This window comes from Pteropus vampyrus, unplaced genomic scaffold, assembly GCF_000151845.1.
Source record: "Pteropus vampyrus isolate Shadow unplaced genomic scaffold, Pvam_2.0 Scaffold336, whole genome shotgun sequence".
NCBI classification, from domain to species: domain Eukaryota; kingdom Metazoa; phylum Chordata; class Mammalia; order Chiroptera; family Pteropodidae; genus Pteropus; species Pteropus vampyrus.
In genome coordinates, this window is record NW_011889117.1 from 1,940,644 (window position 1) to 1,954,886 (window position 14,243).

Consider the following 14,243-nt stretch of genomic DNA (forward strand, 5'->3'; position numbering starts at 1 on the left):
GACTCTACTGGGCCCCACCTGTAGAGTTTCTGATCCCACAGGTCTGGTGTGGGGCCTGAGAATGTGCATTTATAACAAATTCCCAAATGATGCTGATGCTGCTGGTCTAGGTATCACGCATCAAGAAAAAGTAGAACTTGCTCTTACGGATAACCTGTTATATGCCAGGCACTAGACTTTTATACTTTTTTATATCCACTTAATCCTTAAAATCATTCAATAAAGTGAGTCTAGTTTTACTGATTTTACGGGCAAAAAGCAAAATCACAAAGTTTCCCAGGGTCACATAATCAATAAGTGACTGAACTACTTTCTCTGGATCTCATATTTCTCATCTATAAAGTCAGGATGTACTTCCTGCTGGCAACACAGTACAATGGACGCTGGTCTTTGGATAAGACAAATCTGGACTCATCATATAGGAGCCACAAGGCTTTGGGCAGGTTATTGTTGAGTCTTGGTTTTCTCAACTAAAAAAGAAACACAGAAACATTTGGATTGTGCCTGCCCAACATCCTTCTCTCTTCTTCAGGCAATAGCCCCATTTCATTAAGGGAATGCCCCTCCCCACTTTCCACATGGTCCTGCTGGGACTGCCAACAAGCACCTCAGTCCCAGCCTCGGGAGCAGCCCTAGCCAAAAGTCTCTCAGTCCCCTCACTTCAGTGGCTGGCCCACATTATAGAAATATCACCCTAGATCTATGATCACATGGAGGAACAGATGTCGAGATCAGAAATGGATGGCCTAACTCTGCTCAGATCCTGAATTCACACCTGTGCTTTCCAATTATGTGAGACATTGGTTTTTTTTGCTAGTCTTAGTGAGTTACTGTCACCTACAATCAAAATATTCTAGGTTAATTTTTTTTAAAAAATCACCCATCTCATAGTTACTATAAGAATTAAATATGCCTGGCACACAGTAAGTTTCAAATAAGTATTTGCTTGATGAATAAAGAAATGATGGTCACACAGCAAGCACTCATAAATGTTAATTTCCCTCCTTCTACTTCTTTCTCTCCCTTCTTCATATTTCAGAGATTTTGCAGGAATCAAATAATGTATAACTCTTTGCAAAGTGTTTTTAAACAGATGTAAGACACTATAAAAATTTCTATCTTAATCAGACTATGAGAAGATCAAGAATGTAAAACATCTCTTCTTAAAGGTGAAGATTAAGCTTATCTGGAGCCTATCATTTTTCAGAATGACTTCTTACGTGATATAATAATCAAAACTTCACCTCTGAAGAACAGTGTATCATTAAGTTTCATTACGACCAAATATAACTTGCATGGGTTTTATCTACAGCTAAAGTTGGTACTCTAAATTCTAATTTGGACTCATCCCAACCAAGCTTAACTTTAGATATGATTAACTCCAGATCTACTGAATCAGAAACTCTGGGTGTGGGGCCCAGCACTGTGTGTTTTAACAAGCCTTCTATGTGATTCTAATACATACTCAAGTTTGAAAACAACTGCCTTAGCACGTCTCTGCACTCTTTCCATCCCTCTTCCCAACCATCTAGCCCAGTCATTTCAACCTTCTTATGTTAGTCGTAATTATCAACAACCCCAAGGCCACTTCCAAGAATCTTCAGCAACATGAGATCTTTTAAACTCTGTTCAAAAAAAAATGTCATCTCAATCCCAGGCACAATGTTGACCTCCCAAATTAAGCAAACTCTGACACAAAACAAAGCCCAGAAGGACACACATAGAGAACTTAATGGTGGTTATCTCTGGGTGGTGGGGTTTTTATTTATAGGTGATTTTTATTTTCTTTGCACTTTTTCTGAACATTCTTTTCAAATTTTCTACAGCTTACACGTTAAAAACAGGCTATTTTAAAAAGCAGACTGAAGAAAAGAGAAAAAAAATTATACATCTTGTGTTACCTGGAGGCCCTAAATGCAGCCCCTCCAAGGCCCAAAAGAATTACCTTGAGGATGTTTTGGCACTCAACAAAGTCACTGTGGAGGTGGCTGGTTGCATACAGCTTAAGGAGCAGCTGGGGAATTCCACTCCATTTGGACTGCTTGTCCCGTTCCGTCAAAAAAGTCTCAGTGAACTGTGAGTTAAAAAAAAAAAAAAAAAAGATAAACATTTTACTGGTAAGGAAAGAACTACAACTGACCATTGAATGACACGGGTTTGAATGGTGTGGGTCCACCGAAATGCAGATATTTTTCAGTAAATATACAGTCAGCCCTCTGTACCCCTGGGTTTTTCATATCAGTGGATTCAACCAACCACAGATTGAAAAAGTATTTTCGAACTATGGCTGGGAAGCCTCAGATGTAGAGAGCTGACTGTATGCATTGCTCTCTGCCATTTTATATAAGGAACTTGAGCATCCATGGATTTTGGTACCTGCAGGCATCCTGGAACCAATCCCCTGCAGATACTGAAGTACAACTGCACTAGAATATATGTCTAAGGAGAGCAACTGTCTCCTAAAGCCACCCGGGACAAATAATTAAAAGGCCTCTTTCCAGAAACTTTCAAAAGCTCCCCAACAGCCTATAAGCTAAAAATCCATCTCTTTGCCTTGTGACATAATACCCTTCATATTTTATCACCTACTTTCCTTTCTACCCGCCTGTCTTTCCCAATGCACACTCTAGGCTCCAAATGCATGTTCCTACAAGCCTCTCTGCACATGTTCTTACCCTTCCTAAAATGTCCTCTCCCTATCTTTTCTACCTAGAAGCTCCTTCTCTATCTTCAAAATGCAAACCAAACAGCACTTTCCTTGATTGGCCTTCCTCTCTCTCCTCTCTAAGAGAGTAAGTGTCCCTCCTCTGGGGCCTCATCTAACATTTATCCTACTGTATCATAATTAATGGTTCATTTATTCCCCTCCTTCTATAGACTACAAGCTCCTTCAGAGTAGGTACCAAGCTGTGTTTATCGTGTACACCTTCTCTCTCTCAAAGAATGTCAGGCACTAGTTTCATGACAGGTACATTAATCAATTATGACACAATTTCCACTAACACTATGAGACAAACCATTATTAGGGGCTGGATGTAAGTCACTTTCACATGCACCTGTCTCAGTCAGATCAAAAGCTCCTTGTAACTATTATTACAGGTCATAAAGGTCTTGAATAATGTCTTAGGTCTATCCTGACACATGTCAGTCTCATTAACCTAGACAAGTCCCATTATCATTCCTGAGCTTGTTTTCTTAGATTGTAAAAATAAGATAATACCGGGGTAATGGGAGATGTTTGTGAGAGTAATCTGTATTAGAATGAATCATAGGACATTACTATTTCTACAGGTCAAAACTAATTGGATATTAGCAATTTCATGTCATTTAAGTAAGCTCAAATCAACGCAAGCCCCAAAACAATGGAACAGTGTATTTCCTTTCCTTAAAAGGAAAACAAAGAAAACAAACATGGCATTATAGGACTTAGCAAAAGCAGTACTTAACAAATTTATAGCTGTAAACATTTATATTTTAAAAAGAGGAGTGATCTCAGATCAATTATCCCAACTTCCGCCGTGAAAAACTAGGGAAAAAAGGAGTAAATCAAACCCAAAGCAAACACAAGGAAAAAGAAGATTACTGAAAAATTAAGTGATACAGAGAACAGAAAATAGAGAAAAATCAACAAAATCAAAACTTGGTTCTTTGAAAAGAGCAACAAAAGTGAAAACTTTACTTACATTGACCAACAAAATGGCTCAAATTATTAAATTCATAAATAAAAGACAGGACATTACTACCAACCTTACAGAAATAAAAAGTTTATATATGGGTGCCAGGAACAACTGTATGCCAACAAATTAGGTAACTTAAACAAATTCTTAGAAAGATACAAACAGAAGCTGACTCAAGAAAAAACTAAAACATCTGATAGACCCTACAACAAGATATCAAATTATGGTTTAATAAACATAAAGAAAACTACTCATAAAGAAAAGCCCAAGTCCAGATGCTTCACCGGTAAATTCTACCAAAAATTTAACAAAAAATTAACAATACACTTCGCAGACTCCTTATTAGAGAGGAGGGAACACTTTCCAACTCATTCTATGAGGCTAGTATTACCCTGAAACCAAAACTGGACAAACATCACAAGAAAACTACAGACCAGTATCTCTTATGAAAACAAACAAAAAAATCTCTTTAAAAATACTAGCAAACCAATTCCAGCAACATATAAAAAAAAGGTTATACACCAAAACCAAGTATCCCAGGAATGGAAGATTGGTTCAACATATGAAAATTAATCAATGTAATCAATTTGATAAAGGGTATTTACCAAAAGTCCACAGCTATCATTATAATTAATGGTGAAAGTCGAAATGCTTTCCCACTAAGATCAGGAAAAAGACAAGGATGCCCATGTTGACTCTGACCACTTCTATTTAACACTGTACTAGACATTCTAGCCAGAGGAATTAAGCAAGAAAACGAAATAAAGGCATCCAGGTTAAAAAGAAAATGCAAAACTAGAGCCAATAAACAAGTTCAGCAAGATTGTGGGATACAAAATCAATATACAAAAATCAGATGAATTTCTATACACCTACAATGAACAATCTAAAAATAAAATTAAGAAAACAATTCCCTTTATTAATATCACCAATAAGAACAAAACATGGGAATAAATTTAACAAAAAATATATATAAGACTTGTACAAGGAAACTACAAAACATCAGAAATTAAAGAAGGCCTACATAAATAGAAAGACATCAATGTTCATGTATTGGAAGACTTAATTTAATAAAATGGCAATACTCCCCATATTTATTCAATGTAGTTCCTATCAAAAGTCAAGCTAGCTTCACTGCAGAAACTGACAAGCTGATCCTAAAATTCATATGGAAATATAAAGGACTTGAGATGGCCAAAATAACCTTGAAAAAAAAGAACAAAGTTGGAAAAAAGTCACACTTCCTGATTTCCAATTTCATTACAAGTCTGTAAAAAGACTATGACTGGCATAAGGGTAGACATCTAGATCAATGTCAAAGGACTGAGACTCCAAAAATAAACGATATTTATGGCCAACTGATTTTTGACAATGGTGTCAGGAAAATTCAATAAAGAAACTATTAGTCTTTTTAAAAAATGTTGCTGGGACAACTAGTATACATAAGTAAAAGAATGAAGATGGACCCCTTCCCTTCCTCATACCATATACAAAAATTAACTCAAAATAGATGAATGACATAAATCTAAGGGCTAAAATTCTAAGAAAACATGTATTAATTTTATAACCTTAAACAATGGTTTTATAGATATGATATCTAAATTATAAGCAGCCAAAGGAAAAATAGACTAAACTTCTTTAACACTAAAAATTTTTGTTTTAAAGGATACTACCAAGAAAGTGAAATGACAACCGAAGAATGGGAGAAAATACTTGTAAATGACCTATAAGAGTTTGATAAGGATTTAATATCCAAACAATATGAAGAACTCCTACATTTTGACAATAAAAAGATAAATTACCCAATTTAAAAATAAACAATGGGCTAAAAATAAAGCACTAACAGAAATGAAGAATGCCTTGAATAATAGGCTCATCAGTAGACTGTACATGACCAAGGAAAGAATCATTGATCTTGAAGATATGTCTATAAAAACTTCCCAAACTAAAATACAAATTGAAAAATACAATGAAAACAGAACAAAATATCTAGGAATTGTGAGATAATTATAGAATGTATCATGTGTGTAACTGGAGTACCAGAAGAGGAAGAAATATTTGAAATTTAAATGGCTGAGAATTTTCCAAAACTAATAACAGACACCATACCACCAGATATAATATGCATTGTTATGTATATTTTAATACAATTTTTTAAAAAAGAAACATAAGAGGGTTCATTACAAATCTCTTATACATTAAAAGGATAAGGAATATTATGAATTAATTTATGCCCACAAATCTGATTACCTAGATTAAAAAGACCATTCCTTGAAGAAACAAACTATCAAAACTCATATGAAGAGAAATAACTATGCTGATAAACCTATATTTATTATAGACACTGGGTTAATAATTTAAAGAATGGGCAAAGTCTCTGAATATACATTTTTACAAAAAAAACAAAAACAAAAACGGATGGCCAATAAGCACAGGAAAAGATGCTCAACATTAGTCATAAGGAAAATGCAAATCAAATCCAATGAGATACCACTTCATACCTACTAAGATGGCTATCATTAAAAAGACAGATAATAAGTGTTCATGAGAGTGTGAAGACACTGGAACCCTAGTAAATTGCTGATAGGAATGTAAAATGGTACAGCCACTTTGGAAAAAAGAGTTTGGCAGTTTCTCAAAAAGTTAAACATAGAATTACCACATACCCAGCAATCTCACTCCCATGTAGAGAACAAAAATGAAATGAAAACAAATGTCCATGCAAAAACTTGCACACAAATATTCACAGCAGCACTATTCTTAATAACTCAAAAGTGAGGAAAAACACTGTCTACTAATGGATGAATGAATAAATATCATATACCTATATAATGAAATATTATTTGGCAATAAAAAGGAATGAAGTACTGATACTTGTTACAACATGGACAAACCTTGAGAACCTGATGCTAAGTGAAAAAGGCCAGCCACAAAAGGCCACATACTGTTTGATTCTATTAGTATGAAATGCTCAGAATAGACAAATCCATAAAGTCAGGAAGTAGATTGGTTGCATAGGGTTGAGAGGTGATAGTGGGGGAACTGGGGAGTGATTACTAATTGGATGTGAGGCTTCTTTTGGGGGTGACAAAATGTTCTAAAATTCATTGTGGTGATAGCTGCATAACTCATGCATACAGTAAAAAACATTGACTTGTACACTTTAAATGACTGACTTGTATAGCATATAAATATTTCAATGAAGCTGTTATCAAAATAAATTACGGGCATAAAGGAACTTTTTAGGGTGATAGAAATGTTCTAAAACAATTGTGGTGATGGTTGCTTAACTATAATTTGCTAAAAAGCATCAAATTGTATATTTACAATGGGTCAATTTTATGGTATATAAATTATACCTCCATAAAGCTGTTTTTTAAAAAGCAACATTTAAAAGAAAAATGAAAAGAAGACAAAAAGGAACAGAGAACAGGTGGAAAATTTAAAAGCAAATATTGTATTAAACAGGTATATTTAAATCCCAAAATGTCAGTGATTACATTAAATGTAAATGTACTAAATGTTCCAATTAAAAGACAATGATATGCTGTTTACCAGAGAAATATCTTTTAGAAAGACTGAAAAGAACGGGAAATGATACACAACATAAATATGCACCAAAAGAAAGGTGATATAAGTATTAAAAGCAGTTTAAAAGACTTGAGGAAAGAAGCACAGCCAGAGATACTTTCTAAGGATAAAGACGTCAATTGGGACAATGTAACAGTTCTAAATTTGCATGTACCTAATAAACAGCTTCAAGATCTATAAAACAAAAATTGACAGGGCTAAAAAGAGAAATAGGCAAATCCACAACTATAATGGGATATTTTTATAATTCCTCTCAGAATGTGACATATATAGATAAAAAATGAGCAAGAATATATAAGATTTGAACACAAAACTTGCACACCTACAGCACATCTAGTAACTGCTCTCTGTACTTCTTTGAGAGTATACATTTACAAAATGATCAGTTGTTAAGCCAGAGCAAATGACCACACATTTAACAGAATCAAAATACAGACTATGTTCTGACTGCAGCACAACTAACCCAAAATATGTAACAGAAAGATAACTATAAAACCCCCACATTTGGAAATTAAGAAATATACTTCTAAAAAAATGCATGAGTCAAAGAAGAAACCAAGACGAAACATGAAAATATTCTCAAGTGAACGATAGTGAAAAATACTACATATTAAAACTTGCAGAATGCAACTAAAGCCATGACTAGTGGCCAGCATAAACCTGATACTAAAACCTGTTTAAAGGAAAATTATAGGCCATTCTCACTCATGAACAGGAAGAAAAAAATTCTAATAAGGAGGTAGAGGGGAGTAGGGAGGTAGATGGGGTAAAAGGGGTCAAATATGTGGTGATTGAAAGAAATCTAACTATGGGAGGTGACTTTTTTAAAAAAAATACATAAATAAAATAAAAAAAACTAAAAAATCCTAATAAAAAAATAGTGGATCTAATATTTTATAGATTTAGCAATCTATAAAAAGGATGAAAACTTGTATCAGAAATTCAGATTTGGTTTAATATCTAAAAATTTTACTAATGTAATTCATCACATTAATAACAGAGAAAAATCACATGAACTCAACTGATGCAGAAAAAGCATTTTAATAAAATTCAACATCTGTTCATAATAAACTCAGAAAAGAAGTGAACTAATCACAGTATCTACATAAAACTTCAACAAACATACTTAATGGTGAAATGTTTAAGGCTTTCCCTCTTAGATCAGGAACATGCCACTTGAATTCATTGTACAGGTGGCATAGTTACACGGGCAAGAAAAATCAAAGATACAAGATTAGAAAGATAAGTTTCATTTGCAGAAATGATATTCACAGACAACTGTATACATATACAATCAAAAAGAATCTACAAGTAACATATTAAAATATAAGAGTAATATAAATACAAAAGCAATATAAAGCCAATCTTGTTTTTCTATTACAGCTACAATTAGAAAATGCGATTTTAAAAAACCACTATGAGATACTATCTCACACCTGTTAGAATGGCTATAATTAACAGGACAAGTAATAACAAATGTTGGAGAGGAGGTGGAGAACTAGGAATCCTCATATACTGCTGGTGGGACCGCAAATTGGTACAGCCACTATGGAAAACAGTATGGAGGTTCCTCAAAAAACTAAGAATTGATCTACCATATGATCCAGCAATCCCTCTACTGGGTATCTACTCTAAAAACTTGAACTCGTATCCGAAAAGATATTTGCACATCGATGTTCATAGCAGCATTATACACAGTGGCCACGACATGGAAGCAACTGAAGTGTCCTATAGATGATTGGCTAAAGAAGTTGTGGTACATATACACAATGGAATATTACTCAGCCATAAGAAGAGATGAAATACTGCCATTTGCAACAACATGGATGACCCTGAAATAATCATTCTAAGCGAAATAAGCCCGACAGAAAAAGCTGAAAATCACATGATATTATTTATATGTGGGATATAAACTTAAAAGCGACAAATGAACAGGACAAACAGAGACTCATGGACAATGGACAAGTGGTTACCAGAGGGGAGGGAGCAGTGGGGAGAAAATATAAAAATGTTAAATAAAATGTTTAAAAATGAAAATTAAAAATAATAAATTAAAAATTAAAAAAGAATGCGATTTTAAAAAAACTATTTACAATACCATCAAAAATGTCCAATGCCAAAGAATAAATCAAACAGAAATTATACAAGACCACTACATAGAAAACTATAAAACATTATCAAGAGAAATTAAGAAAAAGTAAACCAAAGAAAAAGAGGGGAAGAGGAAAAAGGAGGAAGGGAAAGAGAGAATGAATGTATGGTAGTCAATAAACTGAATGCAATCTCAATCAAAATTCTGTTGTAAAAATGTATGGGCTCATTCTAAAATGTATATGGAAATGGCAAAGGGCCAAGAAATCTTGAAGATAACTAAGTAGGAGAAGCTACTCCTATTCAATATACTATAGCCAAAATCAACACATGTAAAGTTACGAAAAATAAGACAATATGGTATCAGTACAAGGATAAACAGACAGACCAGTGTATCAGAATAGACATGAAACAGACAAAGGTGACACTCCGGAGCAGGGGGTGGGGAGAAGAGACTTTGGGTCAACCAGGTATCTATATGGAAAAGCTCACACCACACCCTCAAATCAATTCCATGTAGAGCATATATTTAAATGTAAAAGGTGAAACAATAAAGTTTCTAAAAAATAAATAAAATATCTTCATGATCTTGGGGGTAGGCAAAAATTTCTAAAACCAAAAAATAAACAAAAAGCACTATCATAAGGAAAACACTGAGAGTATTAAAATACACTGAGAGTATTAAAATTAAGCACTTCTGTTCATTAAGCATTCTTGTTTATATATAAAAAAAAATCCTTTTAGAGAATAAAAAGGTGAGCCACCGAACAAGAGAAATAATTGCAAAATTATAAAGTGTTCATATTCACGAAATGGAAAAATAAGTCAATTAAACAAAAAAGAAAGAAAAAAACCTGACAATGTACAAAAGATTTAAACAGGCAATCCACCAAAGAAGATGTCCAAATGTCCAAAACTTCTGAAAAAGGTGTTTTAACATCATTAGCCATCACAGAAACACAAACTAAGACCATATTGAGACCACTGCATACAGAATGGCTCAAGTTTAAAAGACTGTCAACACCATGGATCAGCAAGAACATGGAACAGGAACTCACATACACGGCTGGTGGGAGTGTAAACTCGGGAACTGTTCTGTAATAATTACTGATGCCGAACCTATGCATATTCTATAACCAAGCAATTCTACTTCTAAGTAGATAAGCAACAGAAATTGTACATATACACATCAAGAGACGTGTACAACAATGTTCCTGTAAGCATTATTCATAATAGCCCCAAACTGGAAAAACTCCAAATATTCATCAAAAGTAAAATTGTGGTTTGTTAATACAATAGAATACTATACAGAAAATGAATGAATTACAGCTTCAACATCATCAAAGATGAATCTAACAATATTAATTGAAAGAAGGCAGACTGAGTACATATTATTTGATTCTATTTATATAAAGTATAAAAACTGGCACAACTAACTGCTCTATTAGAAGTCAGGCTAGTAATTTCATCTGGAGAAAAGGAAGAGCAGAGTGGTTGGCAAGGACTGCAAAATGATCTGGTGGTTGTTACGTAGTTGATGGTTTTATTGCTCATTGAGCTGTACAACTCATTTTTGTGTGCATTTTTACTTGTATGCTATATTTCAACACAAAAAGTTTTTTAATTGCTTGAAACAAAATAATCTGTGTGTACTGATTATGCAAGGATCTCTAAGATATACTTTTAAGTGAAAAGGCTAGATGCACAATATTGTATGTAGTATGATACTACCTGTGTAAAGGAAAAAATATATATATAGACACATTTGCTTTTCTAAGTTTAGAATGTTTCTATATGCTACACAAGAAATCAATAACTATAGTTGCCTCTGTGAGTAGAACTGGAGGGTGCTTGAAGAGGTAGTAGTGAGCTATTTACAAAGGAGACGTACTTTTCTCTGTAATCCTTTAGTACATATGCATATGTTATCTATTCAAAATGCATATTATATCTGGTGGGGAGGGACTGACACGAAAGGGGCATTAACTGTATTGGTAACATCTTAAGTTTGGTGGTGGGTACATGGTTATTGTGATATTACTACAGTTTTTTGTAGGTCAAATACTTAACAATAAACTTTAAAAAGGTTTCTGCACAGATGCACACTGTGGATGCTCAATAAATGTTAATTACCTTCCCTACCCTATTCCCAGTCTATCTAAACTTATCTCCCACCTAGCTCCCAGATAAGCATTTCACTTTATTTTCCCACTCTTCTAATGGACAATTATGAAGACCTTCTCAGTGGTGGTCTTAGTGCCAGAAATGTCTCTCCTTCTCTGTTCAAACTCTATTCATTCTTCAGAACCAACTCAAGTTTCATCTATTCCATGAAGCATTCCAAAGCAATCATAGCTATAACTTCATAGAGGAGAAAATGTTTTTTTAAAAAATAGGAAGACCTAACTCTTAGTGCAATCATTTTGCAGAGGGGGTTAATGTCAGGTGATAGATATGACTTTTTTATAGTTGTTATGTATTTTAATATATATCTACACAGCTACACAGTGTCTGGCACAATGAATAAAAAGATTTTCATCAATGTGTATCATAGTTAAATTTCAAGATGAGAGAGAGAGAAAGAGGGAGGGAGGAAGTTAGTTTTAGAATTTGGGAATAAACTGTAAGGACACAAAAAGCAAAGCAAATTTTAAACGGGTGATTATACTAATAAAAGAAACCAGACTCAAAAGGCTACATACGGTATGATTCTATAAAAGTCTGTAAAAGGTCATAAGGACAGAAAACAGATGGACAATTGCCACAGGATGATAGTAGGAAAGGGGTTGACTACAAGGAAATTTTCTATATCTTAACTGGAGTGGTGGTCACATGACTTACACATTTGTCAAAACTCATAGAACTACACACTAAAAAGAGTGAATTCTACTATATTTATATCTCAATTTTAAAAATAAGGGGAAGGGTGGCTTTTAATTTTAAGAAAAACAAGTTTATAATTTCTGTACACTATATGGCTCTGTTGTAAACAATCATATCATCATAACCATCATAATGTAAATACTTAACATGAACAACCAAAACTGTGATATAACTACAGTTGGAGAATGATTCAGACAAAATATGTGGCTATGAAATGAATTCTAATCTACAAAAAAAAAAAAAAAAAAAGTCTAAAATTGAAAATTCAGTAAACAGTCTTATAAACATGTTATTTAGAAATACTGGCTTACCTGAAGATTAACATTGTTAAAATGTCCATACACCTAAAGCAATATATAGATTGAATGCAATCCCTATCAAATGGCATTTTTCACAGAACTAGAACAAATAATCCTAACATTTATATGGAACCACAAAAGACCTCAAATAGCCAAAGCAGTCTTGAGAAAGAACAAAGTTGGAGGTAGTATCAAACTTACATAGTTTGATACCTGATATCAAACTATATAAAGCTATAGTAATCAAAACAGCATGTACTGTCATAAAAACAGACACAAAGATCACTGGAATAGAACAGAGAGCCCAGAAATAAACTCATGCTTATACAGTCAATTAACCTATGACAAAGGAGACAAGAACGTACAATGGGGTAAAAACACTGTTTTTGATAAACATTATCGGGAAAACTGGACAGATACATGTAAAAAATGAAACTATACCCTTTCTTACATCACATAGAACAATAAACTCAAAATGGATTAAAGATTTAAATGTTAAGACCTGAAACCATAAAACTCCTAGAAGAAAAAAGGCAGTAAACTGACACTGCTCTTAGTAGTATTTTTTGGATATGTCTCCTCGGGCAAGGAAAACAAGAGAAAAAACAAATGGGATTACATCAAACTAAAAAGTTTTGCACAGCAAAGAAAACCATCAATGAAACGAAAGGACATCCTACTGAACTGGAGAAAATATTCACCAATGATACAACTAACAAGGGGTTAATATGCAAAATATATAAGAAATTCAGACAACTAAACACCAAAAAGACAAACAATCCAATTAAAAAATGGGCAGAGGACCTGAATAGACATTTCTCCAAAGAGACATATGAAAAGATGCTCAACATCACTAACATCAGAGAAATGCAAGTTAAAAACACAATGAGATCACCTCACAACTGTCTGAATGGCTATCAACAAAAAATCAACCAACAAGTCTTGGCGAGGACGAGGAGAAAAGGGAACCCTTGTGCACTGTAGGTGGGACTGAAAACTGGTGCAGCCGTTATGGAAAAATGGAGATTTCTCAAAAATTTAAACCCACCTCTGGGCATTTATTTGAAGAAATCCAGAATACTAATTCGAAAAGAGATATGCATCCTTATGTTCACTGCAGAATTATTTCAATAGCCAAAATAAGGATGCAACCTAAGTGTCCCTCGACAGATGACTGGATAAAGATGTGGTGCATAGATACAATGGAATATTACCTGGCTAGAAAAAAAGAATGAAATCTCACTATTGGCAACAAAATGGGTAGACCGAGAGGGTATTATGCTAAGTGAGGTAGGTCAGATGGATAAAGACAAATACCATATAATTTCACTTGTATGTGGAATCTAAAAAAAACATAAACAAAACAGAAATAAACTCACAGATACAGAGAAAAAAATGATGGCTGTCAGGGAGAGGGTTGGGGGTCTGAGTGAAAATGGGGAATAGATTAAGAAGTACAATTAGCAGTCACAAAATAGTCATGGGGATGTAAAGTACAGCACAGGAAATATAGTCAATAATATTCTAATAACTACGTATGTTGTTAAGGGGGTACTAGACTTAACAGGGGGATCACTTCCTAAGTTTGATAAATGTCTAACTACTATTTTGTACACCTGAAAGTAATATAATATTGAATGTCAACTGTAACTGAAAAGTAAATTTTAAAAAATACATCTTCAAAAAAAAGGATGTCTCTTCT

General features: G+C 33.8%; 1 protein-coding gene across 1 annotated transcript in view; it reads right to left on the reverse strand.

The window, feature by feature from the left end:
- The window catches only part of TRPC4AP (transient receptor potential cation channel subfamily C member 4 associated protein), a 60,460-nt gene that overhangs the window by 41,356 nt on the left and 4,861 nt on the right, over positions 1–14,243 (reverse strand). The window contains exon 2 of the mRNA XM_011378371.2: positions 1,946–2,074. Within this exon, the coding sequence (XP_011376673.1) occupies positions 1,946–2,074 (129 nt within the window). The remainder of the gene's footprint in view (positions 1–1,945; positions 2,075–14,243) is intronic.